Consider the following 24,270-nt stretch of genomic DNA (forward strand, 5'->3'; position numbering starts at 1 on the left):
TGGATTTTGATCAACCGGAAGCAGAGAATTTAACAGCCCGGAATCATGTTGGGGATGCTCTTCCGTGGGGTGTTCCTGATCGGCATACTCTCCTGGTACAGCACCAACGTGTGGAAATTGATCGACGGCTACTTCAGAGATCAGTTTCGTAACTACTTGGAGGAGGAGTATCGCAAGAATCCGCGAATGCGGTCCGATCTGCAGACAGCCTCAGTTGGTAAAGACGATCCCGCTACGGTGATGCCAGAAACGACAGTGGCACCGTCGCGGGAGATCCTCGAAGCCTGCGAGTCGGCCGTCTGTCCGGTCGAAATTGCAGGCAATGATACGGGGCGAGAGGAGGTGACAGGTGGCACCAGTGAAAACGAGGCCGAGAGCGGATCCACCGATAAAAATGCATACCTGGGAACCACCGCGGAATCGCAGCTGGAAAGTAGGAAGTCGTTCGAAGCCGATCAGGAATCCCGACTAGGCGTTAATCGCGACGACCATGACCTCCAGCATGGCGAGTTGAACGACGATCGGCGATCGAGTCCCTCGCCGGTGAAGAAGAAGAGGAGCAAAACAAACACGAAATCTGTCACCCCTAGGGACATCGCGCGGGGTCCTGCAACCCCGAAAAAACAAACCGTGAAGACGATCACCTTGACAGAGAGAGACTTCGATTCGGTGGTTGACACCTCGAACGACGATTTCTGGGAGTTCGAGGAAGACGCGGACGAAAGAGGACCGATCGAAGGCATTCTAGTTTCCCAGTTACCGTTCAAACCGAAGATAGATGGCATAGGGTACTTGGAGAGAGTCACCGCGGATGAGTATTGTCCATTAACTTTGGAGGACGAGCCAAACTGCGGGGATACAGTTAAGTGGCCTTAAGAGCTCAAATTCTACGTAATTGTGAGGGATGATCGGGAGAGGAAAATTTGGGGGATTATGTCTCTTCTCACTCGAAGATGTTTTAAACTTTGTGTATACAACCAAGTACCCGGGTATCCATTTCTATTTTTCTTTTAGTAACAGCCCCGGATCCCTACCCTTAAATAATTAATATAAACTAAATATCTTAAATAACAAAACTTCATATATTGTGAATGTTTTGATAAGCTCTCTGCTAAGCCGTATTTGACGAAGTGTCATTACTACGCCATGTGTACCTAAAACACAATGTATGATAAATGCAGGTCCGCATCAGAAAGTATCTTACTAATTGTTCTGATAATTCGAAACAGAAAGATGAAGTAGCTTCCTTCATTAGAATGGTGTAAATCAAATGAATAAAATAACTGATTATTTTAAAAAATAGCGGCGGTTAGAAGTTCGAGCTTCGATTTATTAGACTTTTCTTTTAATTTTGACCTAGTAAAAAGTTAGAAAGAAACAAGGTTTCCTAAAATAGTGCGTTTAAAAATACAATTTAAAGATACTCCTTCTAGCTAATGATAACTCTTTATTTTTATTTGATTTCTATTTTCGACACTTTCAGAAGCTACGATAGAAAGAAACTGAATTTTTAGAAGTTCTAGGACAAAATACCTTCCTAATTGTTAACAGCTTTCACGGAAAATTGAAATAACAAGTTTTTTTATTTTCGATTTTCGTCATATGGTATCGGAATAAATAAGCTCTTAAATGACCCATCTGTTGTCAAGAAGCGTATAGAATACATAAAAAATGAGAAGAAATTTGCAAAATAAGATGTACATACTGAACAATGAATTTGTAATAGGCTGTCGTAACAATACGGTAACAAGCAAACACATTATCGATAAAAACCGAACATAGGTTTACATTATAATCTTAATAAACTCTCATTTTTTTCGATTATGCATAGCTTTATGAGAATTTAAAATAAATAGTGAAAATTGCAATCAGATGTTTGTGATGTAATTATAGTTGCTTAGTCGCGGAAATTCTATCCCGACAGAGTAACAGCAGTACAAGATTGCAAGATAACTATCAAAATATTTAATTTCATCTGATTATCGATACCAGTTACAAATTTGTCAACAAAAGAATACTAAACGAAACATGATTTATTTTAAAATATATTTGTATTTTAATAAATTATAATTATTCTTAAAAAAAACTCTAAAAAGTTTATATAAATGTATATTTATATTATAAATTCACTCATTTACGACAAGATTGCATTGCAAGCGTGATATTGAGTATCTTCTAAAAATTAACAATTCATTTACTCTCCAGCGTGTCTAAGATTTTTTATAGCAATATAAATAATATTCGTCAGTCAAAATATCGGTAGGAAATTGAATGATGCCCTGTAGGGCTGTTAGAGTATCTTTGTCTATAGGCTGAGATATTGTAGGTGGCAAATTCCAAGAAACGTCACCGCCTGCGCCCGCATGTCCAAGATTGTTTATGACAGTACCTGCCGTTGTCGTCCTAGAGCGTCCTAGACAATCAGTACACAGTATGCTTTGGTTCTAATTATGCAGGACATCTGAAACCTACCTGAACTTGTTCAATGACGGAAGTAGCTTGTTTAGAATGTAACATGAAGAAGCAGTAGAAAACTTCGAAGCAAGAATACACTATCGTTCAGCAATTATATACGTAGAAGATAATAGTAGTAATTACACTGCGGAAACTCGAGAGAAATTGATTTCCTTTCTTAAATTAATAATAATAATATCTATACAGTCTTCTAACGTTTATACTGTTTTGTATTTCTTCTACAGTAAAACGGATAACTGAATCTGTCGGATATAATAGGGATCCGCTGATTATCCTTTCTTTCGCTGTTTATTCATTCATAGAATTGAAATTATGTTTCATATACAGTAAATTCTTCCGAATTGATCTCCAGCTTGTACACTAAAATGGACAATTTGAGAAGAGGAGATACGATTATTCGAGCCTTGCGACTCGTTTTTATAATTACTGATTGTCAACAACTATAAAAACGAGCCGCAAGGCTCGAATAATCGTACCTACTCTTCCCAAATTGTCAATTTTTATTTCCAATCTGTGGCTCAATTAGTGAGAATTTACTATAACTGGATTTTGCTACACGTTGCTTTGAATACAAGGGTAAGTAACAATTTTACCATCGTTTAACATGTATGTACAATATGTTTCAACAAATTACAATTCATACATACTTTGATATAATTAAATAAGCAAGGATATATTGCTGGGGTAATACTATAATTTACAGAGGCGCGATATGAAAGAGCTATACACATTGTAATTAAATAATAAGTAATTGCAAATAGAGAAAAATATGTATTGTGTATAGTTAAGAATATCATAATAACAAGATTTTTTGCATTGTTAAGGCACTGCATATTTTCCATGTTTATTTCTAATTATACATCACGCTTATGCACCACTCTTTGAGAACACAGTTCTAGACGAATCAAACGGATATAAGTGATTGAATTAAATCGTTACTCTTATCTCACATTATTGCGTAGAGAGATTAATCTAGAAGTTGCCACCAAAGCAAAAATAGTAAGTTGTATAATCGGTATGTCCTGTAGACTGGAGTCGGATAATAGAGGCAAGCTATGTATATTGGATAAATAGAGTCCAGATAAACGGAGTTTTACTGTATTTATAAGTAATAATTAGACAATAATTCAGCTCACGGTGAAGAAATACTAAATACAATACTGTAATTAATAGACCGCGATTCTTTATGTATTTATAGCACACGCAAGTTTATAAATTGGAAGAAAACATGCACATTCATGAAAATTAATTGTATTATTGTTCTATATTCGCCACAAGGAACTTTCTAGCCGATATAAGGAATTCTTTAATTCTTTAGGCATTCTAAAGATGATTAGTGAAAATAAGGATTTGCATAACGATCCGCAGTAACACTCGAACGGCGGACCTTTTTGACAAAAATATAATTGGATACGCTAAGAATCATTTATAATTTTATTTATAAATTTATTTTGACATATTTTTTAAGCTACTCTTTCTAGGCACATCTTTCTATAATCCTTAATGAAATAGATAAAAATTTAAATTAAATGTCAGAAACTAGATAGTCACAAATATTTATACTCTAAGGATATGTGACTAAGAAATTGTGTAAGAAATGTTAAAATAGAGAAGTTACTCCTATCTCTGTTATAGAGCTATACAAAATATGTACATATGTTAAATATCTATTTAATTCGATAATATTTTATAGATCTATGATTTTAAACGATCCTATTATACTGCTTCAATAAATACTATTATTTAAGTATACCAATAACAATAGTTCGTTGATCTCTTAACGCGCGAGCCTGTGGTATAATTTAAACGAAACTTTCTCATCTTGTACTCGATAAACGTGTACGTACACCGCAGATGAAAATAATGAACCCACTAATATCGTAAAACTGTTCTTGGCTTGTCAGTGAACGCCAATATATCTGAAATTCTTGTTGGATCAAGATAGCCTAGAACCAAATACATTTTACTAGTGAAAACAAATTCGTATGACTAATATTGCAAGAATAAGGCCGCAGTTCGGCGAGATGCTGCCCTTTGGCCTTGAAAATGAGGTCTTATATGGGGGAAACTACGAGGTTGCTGTGAAAGTACAGAGAAATTGTGATCTATGATTTCTGTGCATATTTACGATCGTCGGGGAAATTGAATCGCCAGCGGGAGGACGTGCAGACTATACTTTTCGTGTCTATCACGCCAGTTAGGCCCGCTGTAGTTCCTTCGTTTGATAAGCTATCGTACTTCCGTACATTAAGATATTGTCGGTCAGTTAACACTATTCCTACCGACACTTCACGTATACCTATTCCTACCGCGACCGGTCAAATGACCGGTCTTTCACAACTTATATTTTCAATATTGAATGCAGACCAATAGCCAGTTTACCAGTATAAAAATATATTTTCTTTTATTCAAGAGTACATAATCTACATTTCATTCTTTTTCGTCGCATTTTTTACAAATGGGCTTCTCAACTGTACATTTTCCGCATACGTACTTTTTACATTTTAGACAGATTTTGTTCGTCTTATTATCTTTACAATACCTTATCTGACATGTTTTCCGTTCACGGGAACCTGTACTTGTACTTGCGATGGGTATTGGTTGATTTTCTGTGCCGAGCTCTCGTTGATATTCGATGGCAAGTTCTTCTGCCAATTGGAATAGAAATTCCTGTCTTGTAATTTCTCCTCCCGCAGTTTCTTTATATAACACCCATGCATTTATCCCGGCTAAATCCAAGATATTAAAAAATACTTGCAAAGGCCATCTCCGAAATTTAGATTTTACCGAATAATTTCTGGCCATTTGATCGGTCGCATCTACGCCAAATTTGGTGCTATTATACAATTGAATTGTTTCCGGTGATCGGGTGTCATTTACTTCAACTTGTACGGAGTTGTGCATTGAACTGAGAACTAGAACTTTCTTTCTTGGTTTGGCTTTGTAAATTGTCAACATACAATTATTTGAGCGATAGAGTTTGGTTGAGAAAAGTGCCATGTCGTCGTTTTTCAGTTTTGCCAGTCTTGGTAGCTCTTTTCTATTTGCTCTGATTGTCCCAATAATCGTAGTTTTTTTTTTGCTAAAAGTTTTGTTGCTAAAGGTAGGCTTGTAAAAAGTTGTCTGTGGTTATATTTCTTCCACATCCTACATACGATTCTGCTAATTTCATAGTGACGAACTCTCCAAGAGGAACTGATGGTTATGTCAAGGTTATGCCAAATATGGAAAGCCGTTTACGTACATCGGATGCTAACCAAAATTTTATACCAAATTTGTCCGGTTTATTGGGCATGTATTGAGTGAATCTACACCTTGCTTTCGTTGGAAACAATTGTTCGTCAATAGTAATATATGGTCCTGGTTTATAACAATTTTGACTGTTGTCAATAAACTTGTACCAAACTTCGGAAATCATGGCGAATTTATCGGTTTGTAACCGTTGGCTTCGTTGATTTCTGTCGTCAAATCGAATAAATCTCATAATCTCCGTAAAGTCATGTCTACTCATAGTATTTGAGAAAAAAGGCGGGCCCCACTTTTTATTCCATAGAAGTGCTATATCCATATTCTTAGCCTCATATGCGCCGCGTGCATACATAATTGCAAAAATGCATATAACTTTGCAGTAGACAGTTCCCATTTATATCCCAACACTCTAAATGCCTCTGCCCCTGTGCACTTTCTTATAACTATTACAAAAATGTATAAATCGTACTACCGGTCAAATGACCGGTCGTGGTAGGTAAGACAGACTACAAATATTTCTCAGAAAATAAACAATAAAAAAATAAGTGAATATTGAAAAATGTATCATACATATATATGAGGAAAAGTCGTAAAGTTTAAAGGCGATTCACTTACGTTGAATGTAAGAAATTCCAATTGAAAATTTAAAAACGGTCATTTGACCGGTCCCGGTAGGAATAGTGTTAACGCCACTGTTACCCTGAACTCGGTCATTGTTCGATCTGCGCTATAATATATTATAGCTACAACGAATATTTTTCAGTTAACATCGCCAACATGTTTTATGATATCTTTGAAAAATCAACTGTGACTGAAAGAAGCTCGACAATTGTCTTTTAACCAGTTAGTTATTGCGAACTCTTTGAAATATAGTACGTACCTCAAATGTGTTGCAAAAAGCAAACGATGACGAGTATACTACTTAAAGCAGATACTATAATATACAGATTTTTCATAATAATTACTTATATTGTTTCACTTGTTCGTTCTATCTCGACTTCGCCTCCAAATATTCAAAAAATCTTAGAATTTACAAATATATTTTAATTCTCATTAAAATTGCAATTTAAACAGCGAATTTTTACGCACGATGAGTACGCTCATCATAACACGAAAGACTGCCAAAACAAACACACAGCTAACTGGTTCAATAATCATTTCAGAAGAACTTGTTTCAACATATTAACCTAAATCATTTGACGAACTGTAGTTCCTCAGAAATTTTTTTAAGAAATTCCAGTTTAATGTTAAGAAAGTGAAACGCGCGTAGATTTCAAATCGGAACAAACTAAATAAATAAGATTAAGTACGAATGACTATAAGATTAAATACGACTTAAATTTATGAACGCTAATGTATGCCAACGGCTGTCCCAAGATCGAAGTAATTAACGAAGTATGCGAAAATGGTGCGTCAGTTAATCATTCAGCCATCAGAACTTGTGATCATTCGCTAACATTGTAGGCGCATTGGATACATGGTTTACGTAAGATTACGCATCAAAGTCATATGAATCGAAATTGTATATGTATATCCTGCATGAATATGCTTACATAAATTTCCACAGTAAACATCCTGGATAATTGAAAAAAGACTAGTGCTACGTTAGATTTTATTTGCTGTAATGCTCGTGTGCGTACGCGCAGCTCGTCCTTCTGGTTTTAGACTCATTTCCCTTAAACTAGCGTTACGGCATGAAATTCACGTAGACTTGAAACGCGATGCTCTATTTTTCCGAGCAAAACTGTTTTCCCAGCCGACGCCGTAACTCATGATTTACTAACCGGCAATCGAGGCGCACACTGGCGAAATGCAAATTAGAGCACGGATGGCACAGCCAGACAAGAACGCAAACTCGTATCAAGAAAACTCGCTTATTATTAGTCAACGTTAAAAAAGAAAAAACCAAATGGCTTCACAGCAAGAAGGTCATCCAACATTTTTCTACCCACGACGCATGCTTAGGCGTCAATTAAAACGAGCCGCGAACATAATTGCGCGATTAAATGCAAGCCTGCACGATTTAATTGAAAACCGGAGGTGAAATATTTCACGGGACTCTTGTTTTCGCGCGATAAACACTTCACAATTGTTTAACTTTGTAACGACATCAATTCTGTTTCGAGTTTATGGGATAATTGTGGGTATTTCTTGCTTAAATGATAGGCTAGATGTTTAAATTCATAGTGACGTACATGCGATAAAGCAAAACGAAAATATAAAAGAAATTGTTGAGAAAAAAGTCAATTGTTTTAGTTACATAAGAAATCATATTAAATTTCAAAACTATTGTACTTACACAGAAAATATTTTAGTTAATATTTATAGAGAATATTATAAAAAAGTTATATAAGTTATTTTAAATAATTCCATTTTAAATAATAGATCAGGACATAAAATTTCAATACATGAAATATCTTATTTTCATAATCCACAACTAAAGCATGAAATAAATATTTTATTTTGTTAATGTAAAACGTAAAATCAAATAGTTTATTTGAATAACATAAAGCATAAAATAGAATACTTTCTAAACTTCTTAATCTGAAAATAAATTGTGAAAATGGTTAACGTAACGCAAGAAGAGATAACGTAGGAAATCATAATATTTGCAAATGAAATTTATTGTCTTTTTAAATTCAACTATTCGCATGTAACAAAATCCACCTGTTATGTACGTTTATAATTCTGAGGAAAAGTACTTTGTTCGTTTTAGATTACTAAAATAATTTAACACTATGATTTAGTGAAATAAAAATATTTTATTTGATGATAAGAAATTAAATCAATAAAATATTCCGATCTGTGGCACAAATATTTTCAGTGTATTTCAAATAAAATACTATTTGAAATATTATCTTAAAAATTGTTTACAACGAACGAAATATTTTATTTTCTAAAAAATACATGCATGATCTAAAGTAAAATATCTATTTACTATTTGCCATTTAAAATACCTTTTTCCCCAGCTCTAAAAACAGTGTGTGTGTGTGGACAGTGTTGGAAATATTTACTAAATTATTTAATTCTCAGTTTTATGAGATAATTTATACGAGTATAAAGTATATATGTGTAATAGCATAAGAGGACAAAAATGTTTGCAATATTATACGTATAGTAAACGACAAGAGTATTAGCCTTTTCAAATTCAGAATGCCTTCATTCCTGAGCGTGATAAGTATAATTAAGTTTGAAGGATGTTCGATAATGCAAATAATACTGTACGTATTTACGAAATATCTGCTAGAAATATCGGTTTTGCACGAAGGTCACAATGTTATTCGAAAATGCAAACTGTGTCCTAGAAACATTGCATAAACGTGAGAAAATGTAAAACGTTAAAACGATTAGTTGATAGGTATTAGCAAGATTACAAGAATGATAATGATGAGCCCAATAAAGCTAGAATGAAGGCGCATTGTATAATGAAATTAGATAATCAATGTAGTAAAAAAGGTAAAAAAAGAACGGTTCATCTGTGTTTGCAGTAAAATCTGTTTCGGTGATAATAAAAAGAAATGAAAATTACTGAATGTTGGCATTTTTCTTTTTTTTTATGCTTACAGTAATAAAATAAATATTTTCCTTGTATTCGAGTGACTTCTTCCGCAAGAATGAGTATTACTTTCCACAAATGCGTCGTGACCTAATAAAGAACGAATGATTGTACCTTTTGAGCAGCTCGAACGAAATAAAAATGAAATAAATAAACAATTTGTAGAATCATCGAATGCAAACTAAAATAACTACGCCTGAAAAATCGCATCGTCTCGTTCGTCAATTATGCAAGACGACAACCGATGCGCGCTTGTGTATGCATCATTTTATACATCCATGTCCATGGTCAACGTGTTACATATACGACAAGTGCAGGAAATGCATGCCTGCGGCCACAAATGCGTTATTGGAATGCGCGTTGAGAAGCGAGAAATATGTCCTCGTCAAAGTATAAATAATAAATTCATTATATGTATACCTCGTGTGTGTATGCACATGAAACGCGCACAAACTCAAACTCTATATTAGACTTGGACAAGCGTCCTTTTCGTATAATCTGTCTTTATTATATTTTTCCTTCACGTGTGTACGCAGTCCTTAATAGATCGTTTATCCAATTGATCGATCCATTTTTTAAAACCGTCATAATTTTCGTATCACTAGAACATAGTACTCTGTTTAATTATACAGTACTCTGTTTTATCTTCAGCAATGAACATAAATAAAAATAAATTGTTACAATAATATACATAAAATGTCGGACTATTCAAAAGGAATGAAAAATGGCTTTTAATTAAACTGAATATTTTACTAACCAACTTACAGGCCATTTGCTTGCACGTATTTTTGCAACAAATATCAAATCGATGAATATGAAATGTAGAACCATTCAAAGAGAGGGAAATAATACGAAATTCTAATTGGAATAATACGAAAAATTAATACGAAATTAAAATACGAGCCATTTGCATGCACGCAATTTTGCAGCAAATATTAGTAATATAAAATGTCGGATCATTCGAAGAAAGAACATTATTTTTTTAATTTAAATAAATATTATATTGATAAAATATACACTACTTGCCTGTACGCATTTTCGTCAACGCGTTTGTAGTAAATCATAGATATAAAATAACTGATCATTTAAACGATCGATTTACGACTGCCAACAAACTCGACGTTCTCATGTTACGCGACTAAATACAAAATGAAAGTGCTCACAGAAGAACTATTTACAACAAGAAATAAGAAAGGCCTGCAGAACCTGTCGGAATTGAATATGGTACAGGTCAAGATCCTGTACCCTAATTACAAGGTGTCTCGAGTCATCGACGACACGACGACCGTTTTCACCGAGTGGTAGGGAATCGTGCTGATGTCAGTTGTCTCGTCGGGTTTGTTATGTAGCGCACACGAGAAAAGAACGATGAAAAAAACCCTCGCCAAGAACGGACAAAACCGTTTCCTAGATAACCGAGAAAATGCGCCGGCAATGGCCTCGTTACGATACCCTGCGATTTCTCGTGAACCGCTTCCCGCATGCTTCGATTTGAATCGATCTTTTTCTGTTTCGTTCCTGCAGAATAATTGTACACGTTATGGAAGGAGGATGCTCGTAATCATGTAAATCGTTTTATCGATTAAGGTGCGTACACAATCGTAAAATACGCGCAACGACAGTTATGACGCGAGAGAGCAATCGATATTATACTCGTTTTCGTAACATGTTACGTAATCATTGGACTGTGGATCTTTATGCAAAACTAAAATTACCTGCAGCAATTGCAGATACAGATGTCAAATTGATATTCTCTACTTTATTCTTCCTTCGATAATTTTTGAATTATTCGTTAGTCAGTCTTCCCGTAACAATTATGACGAATTGTAAACAATACATCGGTGTTTTTCAATTCTTTTAATATATTTTCATTATTTGAAACTTCATTTACTCATGTCCATCATAAAATCTGCATTCCACTAATTACATTAAGTAACAAGTATTCTAGAAACTTTTTATTACCATAATCGTTGTGTTAAGAATAAAGGATCTCTAGCCTCTAATATTTATTGGCTTCCGATAGGTCAGATTACTCTTACCAATTAAAATGACAAAATATTGTACGTTATATTGCTATTGCGCTTGTATCAATTTTTTCTAAAATAATAAATGTAAAATAGTACAGAGGGAGAAAGAGAGAGAGAGAGAGAGAGAGAGAGAGAGAGAGAGAGAGAGAGAGAGAGAGAGAGAGAGAGAGAGAGTATAATAAGTAAGTATAATTATAATATAAGTATAATAAGTAAAAATATAATATATATATGGTATTAAATTTACCAATTAGGTTGAAATTATAATTACTAAAGTGTAGGTCATAATTAATAAGTTTTCTAGTGGATACATAAAGTTTAATGAATTATCTGGGCAATCTGATTTATTATCCAATAATGTGTGCATAAAAAGGAAGGTCTGAAATAATGAAAAAGAGTGTGGCACGAAATAATAATAAAATACATGTTGGCATGCATACAAATACCTCGTACGATAGAAAACGGAGTTTTCATTACATACGTTAGTCACGACATATAAACGGTTTGAATGGAGGCTACAAATGAAATATTCAAATCCAGAACGAACTAAAATAATGTACGTAGAGAATTATAGTTGTTCACATATTGTTAAAGTACTAAATAAGAATTATTATTACAATTTTATTGTACAATCATTAGTCCATTATATATAACAGAACTCTTAATAAACCTTCAAAATAAGATTTAAAATACGAACAATTCGATATTATACAAATATCAATGAAATATTTAAGGATAATCTTAATAGCAAGATGGATTCAAGCATGAACATCTGTTACCATTGAAAGATCATTTAATAATTGATAACAGTATTTGTGTGTGGATCAAAAGCATGTTTTCATTGTATGCAGATTGTATAAATGCATAATTTCAAAACTGAGACCAGAAATTATTGCTCACTCGAACAATCAGAAAATATTTATTTATTTATGTATATATGTGTATGTGTTGTATGTAAAATTAAATATTATACACATACAATACAATTCTACAACGATTTCTGTCATTTCGTATCTCTACACGACTACGCGAATTACACCATCAACGCAGAGGAATTTAATAAGAACGTTACTGATGCCATGCAGACGACCATGCAGCTGGTTAAGAGCATCGAGCACGCAACTTTCTTTCGTACGTTAACAACATGCATCTTCGTAGAGCGACTTTCTCAATTTGACAGTTTCGGAATCGAAACGAAGAAAGTATCAACTACGGTATTTCCTATTGATTTCAAGGTTGATAGCACATGGAAAGCAATTCGCCACGTTTATGATAATTATGGGAAACATGCAAATGGTCCATGAAACGAAGTACAAGGTAATTAGTTAACTCGTCGCCGGAGAAAATGTTTTCGCTTTCTTGTCATCATTCTTTTGTCCACGTTTTTCTTACTTTCTTGCCCGCTCACATGAATTCTACGATCCTGCAGCAGCTTTGTTTGCTCGATGAAGTTATTTTACCACTGAAATAATGAGAAAACATTACCCCGTCACTGTTAGAGATTTAAATAGCAGAAGAGTCGTCTGCGCCAGTGATTCTCATTATGTTTTCGAAATTCAAATTCGCGAGAATTATCGAAGAAAAAAATCTCGAAAATTTCAAGCTAGTTAATTTATGAGTATTTCTTTTTGATATCGGAATAATTACAAATAATTCTCCAATTTTTAGAAGCAGGACAAGTTTGTATATGAATATGCAACAAATAAATCAGAACTTTCTCTCAATTTACATCTTATACATTATAACACCCCCTTCTTTAAAATAATGACATAATAATTTACAGAAAACCACGAATATTACCGGTCTTTTCTAACTTCTAATTATTTTTAGTACCCAATTATAGATAGTTATTACTACAACGATCATTGCATTTTATTCAAATAAAAAGCGTAACTAACTAGAACAATCATTTCACTGTGAGTAGTGTTGAACAAAATAAAAAGTTTTGGAAGTATGTAATTGTAAATGATGCCTTATCTTATGTAGTATGAATCGATAAAGTAGTAGCCGATCTGTGAATATTGTACGCATGTAACATCTATTGTCTTCCTACTTAAAAAACAATTTTTTTGTATGTTTGCGTTACATATGGAGGACAGAATAAGGAATTTTGAAATTAAAATTAAAGCTAAGACCAAATGTGTCAATGTTTAACAATTAAAAATTAATACCAATTAACAAAAAGATGCACAAAATGACAGAGGAATACGAACGTTTTATCGGTTAACAGAACTGTGGAGTAACATTCTCAATGTTGATCACATTTGCGAGATTCGGTGGTACTGGCAGCGTTACGAAATCATTTACGTAAGCTTCTTTTCAATAAGGTTTGAACAGAAAACGAATCGAGAACAATTAGCCAGTCAAATTTCCGGGACACTGGAACAGAACCCATGGAAACTGATCTGTGTAATATACTTACAAAGGACAGACCCTTTTAGTTATTTAAATTAAATTAGACCCCTGGAAAGTAGGAGACCAGCAACCTGTTGCTCCTGTTCGCCAAACCAGTGCCATTCTTCGATGACTTTATCGACTGCAGGACTACCGCAGCTTGCAACATTACATGCTGCATATTTACTATTATTATTATTGTTATTCATCTTCGCTACACGCAAAGACGAAACGACTGTTGTACAGTTAGATCCAATAATAGCAAGACATAAGGTAAAAATCAATGATAAAGGATAAACTTGTTTCATTTACAACGTGATATCAAGTATGACAAAAAACCTGGCGACTTCGTGTGGAGTATGTAACCGAGCTAGTTGAATGCTGAAAGCAATCAGAGTGAAAACAAGACTGGTATGACCTTTCTATTGCTTTCACATGATGGGAGATTATAAACCTTGAACCATTGGGAATACGAATTTTTTCGGTTATTTTATACATTATTCGTATACGTTGCATGTGGCCGCACGCAACAGGATTGATGATTCGTCTGCATACTAAAACGGATCAGTTGCACACTTTCGTAAACATTTAGGCCTTGCTCCGATTCGAATTAGCACCGATGTTTGGGTACATTTTGCGTATATCATGTCTAATTCGTAATACGAAAATATTACTTAATTTTTGTCGGAAACTTGATGTTCAAGTAATTTTTAAGCTGTGGGACCAAATGGACCCGAGCTCCATTATCCGAGTATTAAAATTCATAAATATGACAAAAATTTTAAGTTGAAATGGTGGAGATTGATGCAGTGGCAAAAATAATATCTGTTTAGGAAAAGTAGAGAAATGATTTCATTTTTTAATTGAAATATAAATCGCGAAATAATCCGTGGGAGACCAAAACAAAATGTTTTTGCATTCAATCCAGCACTATTCTCATGGCACGCAGCATTTTTCGCGTTGGGTATTCAATTACAAAATCCGTCCACGTTACATAAAACACAGAACGTGCAATGCGGGTCAAATTACGTATCGAAAATCGAGTGCAACGGTACCTCGTAAAATTTACCATGCACGTTTCATGCGTTTCTGTCTAAACATTTGCCATTTGGATCTTAGAAGATTTCTCGGTCGAGGATATTTTATCGCCGATCACAATGTAACAATTCCTTTCGTCAAAATAATTCCATAAATTTTTATTAACTTTGGTATTGTATTTTATTTGTGCACATACTATACTCGAAAAATCGGAAGGTTGCAATTATGTTCAATATGTAATTCAGAATAATCCTAAATAGCAATAATGTGGAAAGAATGGAATTGTCGTTCTACTTTTGTGTTTTAATTTTAGAAAATTATGCACGTTAATTATAGCGTTATATTACATTATATGAATAAATGACATAGTAATTTACACATCATAAAATTCAACGAATATCATTATTCAATTAAATAAATACTACTATTATCTACTGAATAGTTCACTTCAATAAATATTTTATTTAAAAATATAAATCAATCATCAAATAACTTTGCGTACAAATAATTTGAATCCTATTCATAAAAATATATCACACTCTAAATTATGCTCGGAACGAGAAACCACATGATTATAATAATGATTGGTGATTATAAATATACAAGGATACGACTTGAAAATAAATACAACTCCAACGACTCCAAAACTTTATCCCGCGATATTATTGAACTCTTGTTTGAAGAAAAGAATTAGGAAGATAAACGAGAAGAAATGCTGCGATAATGGAAGGAAAGTATGGTGTAGAAAAGTGTACGGCTACGTTGCCTATCACTACCTGCTGCAGAGGGGTATACAGTAGACACACTGCAGGACCCCCGGGTTCGCATTCCTGAAAGGAGGGACGAGAGCGCTAGAGACGTGCGCCGGCACATATCGTTTAGAACTAAGAAGGACCCTTTTATGCCTGGATCCGGAGGTCCTGGTTCTATATACAGAGACCTCGAAAGAACGATATCATTCGAGATCGAAAAAACCGCACGAGCCCAGGCCACCTTACCGCTTCGAACCGCAAGGGAATGTTGGCAACTGATAGGACCTAACCTAACCTAAAATTGGCGTGCCGTCAGAGAGAAACGAAGCGACATACCTCGACGGTCTATCCTTCCGTGTTGTTTACAAACTGCCACAGTGTCTTCTTCATTCATCGAACACAACGTTTCACAGAAATCACCGCACCATGCTGATGTCAAAACACTCTGCTACACTCGCGTCACCACGGCGCATAATGCGTGCACCATTTGAAAAGCTCGCGGTTAAAGCCCGCAGGAATTCGTGGGTCCCTACGGAGAACAGACCCGCCCCACACTTTTCACACGCAAAGACCAAGTCGCTCGTGTCTCACGTGGTGCAAATGAACGCCGAGATTCGTTCGAGACTCGACCGACGACAACTTCGAACCAACTCCGAAACGCGAGATAAATGTGACAAAGACGCTAACCGATGTGTTGCCGTTTGACCTGTCTCCGAACTGACCAATCGCCTTGCAGGTGGTATGCTACGATGTTTCTCGTTGCCTGGTGGGGGATGGGGGCAACCGGAGGGACAGAACCACCTGACGCGCAACCTTTTGGGGTCCGCTAAAAGATCTCGGAACCTGGCAGGGGGGCCTTTTCGAACCATTGGGACTTACCCGTTCGAGTTTACTTGCAGTCGGTAAAGATAACGACTTACCAACGGATGGTATAAAATTCAATTCAGAAATTTATTTGTAATTTCATGCAGAATTTTACTGATCGATAGGGGATTGTTCAAAAATCGATTCAGGAAGGTGGACGATAGGTATTGATATTCTTATATTATGCAACTGCATACTTTATTATATGATTTATTTAGTCTTACAAAGAAAAAATTTAATGAACTAGATACCAATAATGTAGGGATCAATGACCGAATGACATTTTTTGAAAGCAAAATGCAAATGCACAATCACTACACCAGTGTTTTGTACACCTCCCTAGATTCGTATAATCTTTAGAACGATACATAAAAAAAACGAAAGAAATCTTATTTTATAATGGCTAAAATAATTGTTAAATATTACATCTAGCGGACTCAGCTTCAATGACCTTGGCCTCGACATATTTTAGTCAAGGTGATCCTCCTCAGTAATTTTGGAATGTTTTTAGCAGGTGCTTGTTGTTTATTAAAAAGGTAATTAAAACACCAACCACCTTGATCTCGTAACGCTAATACACGCAGTGGCTCACAAAAGTGTTCGTATAAGTTTTAAAATGTAAACAGTTTTTTAAAACTCGATCAAATGACTTGAATTTTGTGTGTGTGTAAAATATTTTTATTTTAATTCTGCTATTACTTGGAATATCCGTGGCGCGCGATGGCCGCCAGCAATCGAGATCATTCACGTTCTCCATTCTAATCGTAGTTTGAATTTACGGCTCGCAAGTGATACAAATTTTGTGTGATGGAAAAGAACTATATACATACTTGGGTAGCTGTTCGCTCAAACGAATGCAATTGGTGGACGGAATTATGTATTTTCTGCAACTGTTGAGTTTTGACAAATGGCGATCTAAAGTTTATTGTTGCAATGCAATGTTCAGTTAATGATGCAACAATAGTTTTTCAGTTAGTATCTATGATTCTATCTGCGGGCTTTTAACAAAATTAAAAAGGGAGTTGCAATCATCTTGTCATGCTTTCTCGGAAGTTCAATGTCAATTTACTAAGTGTTTCCTTTTTAAAATCGATCAGGTTAATGAAACAACAACTTTTTCTCTAGATCTTGCTGTTTATTTGTTAGTATATAGTGAATTTTATTGCTGCCATCGAATTGGCAAAATAGTAAAAATTTCAAGACGATTAAAAAATGCTGGAATTACAGTAATAAGTACAATAGGTACATAGGTAGACAACAGAATATTTGAATCTTACAATAGTTCCGTCAATCATGATATTGAATTTAAATAAGCGAGGATATCATTTAAAAAAAGGAAAAGCGTGATATTTACTCCACTAATTTAGACTATTCAAACATGAAACGAATGTCGATTTTATTCCTGTTTGGTGCAATTGAGACAAAATTGGCTTCAACATAAAATCCCTAAGTTAGCATGTCATCTTCTGTCTGATCATTACACTAAGTTGAATGCTATTATCAAAAAACTCAGCCACGAGTCATTATAGGTATCTGCGCATGAACACATCCTGTTGCCTTCCGTGAGGCTATCAAAGCATTGATCAGGCTGACGTGCCAAACAAAATAGTATCAGTTCGGAAAAAGTGTCGATCGTGGCGCCAGCGATTAGTTGGTGCAATTAGAACTCATTAAAAATTGGTGGAGTATAATCATGTACATTAAAATTGCACTCAGAATCTGTAAATAAATCGCTGCTGTTATAATCTATATCTATTAACATACACTAGCTTTGAATTCTTCACAATCCTTTGTCATTCACATCCCCTTTCTTAATAATAAATCTTACCTGCGATAGAAGCTTCCCATCAATATTAAAAGCTTTCGTCGTGAACGTAATATCTCTGTGCGTAACTTGCAGAGCAAAATACTTCAACTGTAACAATATAATCATTATTTTATGCGGTTGTGACATGCAGAAATTTATAAAGTACAAAGTGACAATAATTAACACCTTGATTACCGTGTCAGTTATAAAAACAATTTCATACTGCATATTTTAATAAGTAAGTATATATAAGTAGTATTTTAATGAGTAATGAGTAAACCTAGTAATGAGTAAAGATAGTCTAGTAATGAGTACAATCAATTACGAATTACCCATTCCATTAAGAAGATTATATTATACAAAAATACACACATTGGTGGACAAAATAATAAGGCACCTCAAGATTTTTGGATATAAACATCTATTTGCACATATACATGGGAAATGAATACACAACAAAATAAGATACCAGTTTGGCATAATATATGAAGAAATCGTTCGACCCATTTGTTATTCATACAAAATAAAAGATATTTTGCGCGGACAAAACGATAATTCACTCTGAATATGAAATAATAAAAGCATTAAAATAAAATAAAATTACATAGTTTGTTTAAGTTTTAGTAATGTGTGGACAGTCTTTTACGTTGTACCCCTTTAATCATTCTTCTTGGTAAACTTCTATACAGATCTTTTATATGTATACTTTTGATCCAAGCTTTCCTAAGATTCTAAAATTGCAGATTTCAATTCGGACACTGTATTATACTGCTTCCCATCTTCATGTAATATTCGGCTGAGATTTCCCCAAACATTCTCGATAATGCTTCTGTCAGGAGACTTTGCTGGCAAATTTAAAACCTTTATATTTTCCGTTTCAAAATAATTTTTTACTATGCGAGCGATACGCACAGCTGCATTACCCTGCTGAAATATATATTTTGTCCCAGCAATTCTGCCAGCGTAAGTCTCTATCCGTCCCTTGATTAAATTTAAGTATTTATACTTCCTTGAAAAAATTTTATTTCCGTCTTTCCTATATAGTCGATAGTTGCCCTTGTCATTACTCTACCAAAAATCTTGAGGTGCCTTATCATTTTGTCCACTAGTGTATACTTTAACGTTGCGGATATTTTGCTTCAATTGTTCAGCGCTTAACGTGTCAATAACACCTTTCTTCCCTTTTCATTTACAAAAGTGAAATAAAAGCTTGCAATCTAACTGGCCAATTACCTCGCGCTTGATAGTGTCATCCGCGCAGTGGCTAACACAATCATGAATCGTGGTAATGATCTCCGCTGCATAGTTCGCGGCAGTTTCGCAGACCCAAACCACTATGCAGAACTTCCCAAACCTTAATACCACATATGTTAATCCCTCAAACACTTGAGACATGCGATTTCGCGTCGTTGTTACATCATCGCTGACGTACCATTGCGCGATCGTATTGTACAAATCAAAAGTGACCACAGCGAAAGTGACAGTCGCAGAAACGATATTTATTGTACGAAACATTGTATTCAGGTATTCGACAGCGTCGCTGATTTCCTCGTGCACCTCCTCGTAATATTTCACCTTCATCAACAACATGATACTCTGTCTTCGTGACAATTGCTTCTCTGTCAATTCTTTATGACGGCCTGACAAAGGTCCATTCAACTGTATCAGATTTTTGTTAAGTTTCTTGAAGCACGCTCCCAAGATGCACACGTAAGACAGGTAGAAAAATGTCACCGTGGACGATGACATCGCCAGATACAAATTAATGAGACGTCGCCGCAAAGGTACTTTCAGAACCTTCCAAAAATATAACGGTATCATACTCGCGAAGAAAACGATGTTCACGATGCAAACCGTGTAAGTTACTTTCGCCATGTCACTGAAATCCTGGCGGCATAATGTGTGTGAAAGCTTTGACAATTTTGTGAATATGACCGACATCGAAAATGGTGCAGCGAACAGTAGTAGAGGTATAGATCCGTCTAACAGAATGAAGAAATTCTCCGGTATTGTTTCCATTATGGTGCTATTGGTGTCGAGAAAATTGACTAATAAGAAGTTGTAACTTTGGAGAAGCAAATGAAGACAGGCTGCGATTATTAAATAGACGAATCTTTTCTTGGAGAACACGCATTCTTCAGATTTATAGTTGTACGGGAAAAAACCGAATATCCGCGACAAAAGTATGATGGGACGCATGAAAGACTCAAAGTCTGTCACGCTAAATAGTAGGCATCGTTTGCGGTCTTTGGAATCGTTGGTTCTCGTTGCGTGATTGGTCATTGCTCAATGATTTCAAATTTGTATGTGACAGAAAAACTATGACGTAGTCCACGTTGATTTCTTGTACTTCTTTAATTTTTGGTTTATAAGAAAACTGCGAACTCCAAAATGATAAGTGAACAAAGCAGCAAAAACTCTAAAAAAAGTTTTAAAATATGCTTAAAATATTACTAATTCGTTAAAATCTGTTGAAAGCGAAAGTGCATTTCGACTTAACTTATGCCTTTGTCTCTTGATGCAGTAAGTTTTTATTTTATAGAAAGATACACAGTTTATTTATAACTGAAAAAGACTGTAGTCTGTTTTACAACCGGCTCGAATGAACGTGTTTCAGGAACTGAATGATTAGCACGCACTGTTCGCATAAACAATATTCAAAATGACTGGTAAGTGACTGTTTCTGAGATGGTGATCTAGAAATTCAACGCCATAATGAAGTGTGGTCTTGAATAAATAAAATGGCACTTGAAAGCTAATATAGATGATAATATCAGAATACATTTCGCGATTAAGTACTCGATGGTACTTCACGAGAATTGCTATTTATGTATTCGGAATTGGTAACACTGGTGTTAGTAGGCGCCATCTGACATATTCGTTGTAAAGTTTGAGCTATTTTGACGTGCTCAGAACGTTTTATCATTTATATTTATTATGACGTACTCAGACTCTATTTGCGTTTTGAAAATTTAATTTCAGTGAAATAATAGAATTAACTCGTGAAAATTTTCGTGCGATAATTTCAGTGTGGATTATCGCAACGATAATGAATCGATGAACTCATTTCGACTTTTGACGATGAAACACTATCTAAAAGCACTGTAGTATATCACTGCTTCAGTGAATTCAATCGTGGCCGTTGTTCGCTCACGGATGAATTTAAAAGAGGTTGTCCAAAATCGGTTGTTGTGCCAGAAAACATCAATGCTGTGCGCGAACTGATAATGCAAGATCGTCGCATAGATAAGATATTACATAAATATTTAACCGAGAAATAAAAAAAGCAGCCAGTGACGCAGGATCATTCTTCATCATGACAATGCGAGCTCTCATACATCGGCCCAAACAACTCAATATTTAACCGATCAAAACATCGAATTGATGTGTCATCCGCCGTACAGCCCCGATTTCGTGTCTAATTATTTCTTCTTGTTTCCGTCCGTGAAGAATAAATTATATGGACAACGATTTTCGACGCCACGTTTTGGAGGTACCTACATCGGAATAAAAAAAGTGCTATAGAAGCTGGTTTATACGTATACAAAAGTGTATTGATCATCATGGAGAGTATTTTGAAAAACAATAAAACCATTTTCATGGATAAATATTTGTTTTTGTTTGTTTTTCGAAATGACCAACAATGAGTTACCAGAATTAATCTAATTAAATATTTCCATAGATTCCGTGATAAACTAAAATTTATACAAACACCGTGACACTATTCGTCGAAATCCTCAGCATTTTTGCAGGCGACATTATATAATCATTATATAATTTGCATGGCGATGTACACCATCATCATGTACAAAGTCATGACACAAAATAAGGTTATCTGTTTCAGACCATCGATACAGTTCGGCAGGTGCACGAGGAATAGAATGATACCGAAGATGTCCTTCGTGTTCGCGAACCTCGTCATGACCTCGAAGTCCTGATCAGATAATAACACGTGAGAGCTTTGTCAGCTTTTGTAACACCTGAAACCTCTGGTACGATAAACCGTACAACACCAAGGTCATTAAACCCTCCGAGATGAAGAACAAGTTCAGATCAATCACCTCAACTGATATTTGCGTTGTACAGTGTCAAGGCCAATTGAACTATGTATGTAGTTCCGCTGCGTGATCATCGACCAAACAAATCGTGTTTTTGAGAACACAAATTCCGTAGGATTGCTCTTACACGGAAAAAGTCCAAGAATCAGACAGAAAACGATGTTATGGTATATCAATGATGAGAGGTTCGTGGTATCCCATGATCGCCATGGCTCGCGACTCTTTTTGGTATTAATCCTTATCGTGCTTTCAAGCATTCTGCAGTAAATTGTAAGTTTGCAGATTTAAGAATGCGTTCTTGAATAGATAAGACTGGAATCATCTTTGGATCGACAGCGACGATGTTATCGAAAGTTTTTAATGGGATGAAATGTCTGTAATGTGTTGCATATACATAATTCTATAATTTCTTTCGAAGAAAGACGGTCTCGCACGGTCTCTTGTCACTTTCTTCAACAGGGTTTCATCAGGGAAAATTGTATTAGGATCAGCAAATAAGTCGTGATGATTCCCACTATCTGTAAATGAAAGGTATGAAACTTGTTTCGTAGACAATGGTTCCAGATCGCGTTTACCTTTGTCAGCAGGGTCACGTCTATTATTAGTCCTCTTGCTACGATTGCGTGGTTCTGCTGCAGAACTTCCATCGAGAACGACGACAACTGTTTTTCCAAATGTGGAAACAAAAGTTGGCATGACTATATGTATATCTCTGGATATATTGGTACTATTTTCATTTTGAAGCTACGCTTTATTCTTTGCTCTAGTCTTACTCTTTTGAAACATGTTTCTTCAAAATTAGTGGAGTGGAGAAAAAGTAATGACAACATTGGGCTTATTTCAACATTACTGATCTCTAAAGTGCAACAAGTTGAGAAATGTTAATGCAATGATTTCATCTATTTACAAGGAATATTTGTTTCAATTTGATATAAATAATTATGTCTATAAAAATCTTCTTTTTTTTCTTCCCTTACCTCTGTGGAAATCTGTTTATCAAAGGTAGTCACGAGAATCCGATGTATATTATAACCAATATTCTTCGCCTGATCCTTCACCATCTCACACACGACAGCAATAACAATCAGATACTGGCAAGTATGAACGAGATACTCGATGTACATTGACCACAAATGCACGATCTTACCGTCGTCAGTATTTTCTATCAAATAGCGATATAAATTTAAGATGATAGTCATCATAGACCTTGCGATGATAAAAATGATCTCCAGGCCGAAGGTCTCATTCGACGCATCAACAATTTTTCCAAGTTCTAGATGCTGCCTCCTAAGCGTCTTCAGCTCTGATAATAGCGTAGGATTGTTCTGCGAATGATATACCCTTCTAAGTAGGTGAGGCTCGTCAGTAACCAGATTTATCCTCAATTTCTCCAGAGATCTGTTGATGTTACGAAAACAAAGGCGCAACACGTATAGAGAATTGATGAACAACGAGTTTGCTATCAATGCCTCCAAGGATATGTAGCAACAACTAGCATAGATTACGATCGACCATAGATTCGCTTCTACGACGACCACGTGGGTCAAGAGCGGCGTGACCTTGATGATGTCTATCACGAACATCCACTTGGCAGTGCTGCAGAACGTTCCAAGAGACAGCACTCGGGATGCAGTCGAAACCGTGCGAAGAAAATGCAGTTTCGATCGAGATGAAAAGTAGCTTGCCCAAAGACAAAAGAGACCAAAACCATACATATTGGCGTAGTCCAATCTCGAGATTATGTCTCTGTGCCTGTTCCAAAAAGTTAACCTGGGTAGCACCGCGAGACATAGCACTGTCATGCTGATCAACATTATCCAGGACCAGACAAAGCTCTTCTTGACAACCTTGTACGTTGACAGTGAGATACTATAGGGGAAGTATCCGAGAACGGAAATGATGAAAATATAGGGGCGTATCAGTGTTACAAAATCCTTGACGTAAAATAATTTCCGTAACTTTTGGTATGAGACGCTTGTGGATTTTTTCAATGAATGCAACATTTTTCGAATGATGTTAATCTCTCACTTCGTAAGCTACGAGCCGCGGA

The 24,270-nt window shown here is 35.3% G+C and overlaps 3 protein-coding genes across 3 annotated transcripts; 1 reads left to right on the forward strand and 2 right to left on the reverse strand.

Moving 5' to 3' along the window:
* The first annotated feature begins 37 nt into the window (after nucleotides 1-37).
* Nucleotides 38-3,724, forward strand: LOC117226014 (uncharacterized). The gene has a single exon (XM_033479943.2). The coding sequence runs from the start codon at nucleotides 46-48 to the stop codon at nucleotides 874-876; it is 831 nt and encodes a 276-aa protein (XP_033335834.1). The 5' UTR covers nucleotides 38-45; the 3' UTR covers nucleotides 877-3,724.
* A 13,767-nt stretch (nucleotides 3,725-17,491) lies between these two features.
* LOC117226105 (uncharacterized) lies at nucleotides 17,492-20,546 on the reverse strand. The gene is made up of 3 exons (XM_076522876.1): nucleotides 19,396-20,546; nucleotides 18,184-18,270; nucleotides 17,492-18,074 (listed from the first exon to the last, which is right to left on the reverse strand). Exons 1-3 carry the CDS (start codon nucleotides 20,443-20,445, stop codon nucleotides 18,003-18,005), a joined length of 1,209 nt encoding a protein of 402 aa, XP_076378991.1. The 5' UTR covers nucleotides 20,446-20,546; the 3' UTR covers nucleotides 17,492-18,002.
* Nucleotides 20,547-21,756: 1,210 nt separating this feature from the next.
* LOC117226043 (uncharacterized) lies at nucleotides 21,757-24,270 on the reverse strand. Its single transcript, XM_076522877.1, has 3 exons — nucleotides 23,198-24,270; nucleotides 22,796-22,882; nucleotides 21,757-22,738 (listed from the first exon to the last, which is right to left on the reverse strand). Exons 1-3 carry the CDS (start codon nucleotides 24,221-24,223, stop codon nucleotides 22,673-22,675), a joined length of 1,179 nt encoding a protein of 392 aa, XP_076378992.1. The 5' UTR covers nucleotides 24,224-24,270; the 3' UTR covers nucleotides 21,757-22,672.

This window comes from Megalopta genalis, chromosome 6 (assembly GCF_051020955.1).
Source record: "Megalopta genalis isolate 19385.01 chromosome 6, iyMegGena1_principal, whole genome shotgun sequence".
Classification (NCBI taxonomy): Eukaryota; Metazoa; Arthropoda; class Insecta; order Hymenoptera; family Halictidae; genus Megalopta; species Megalopta genalis.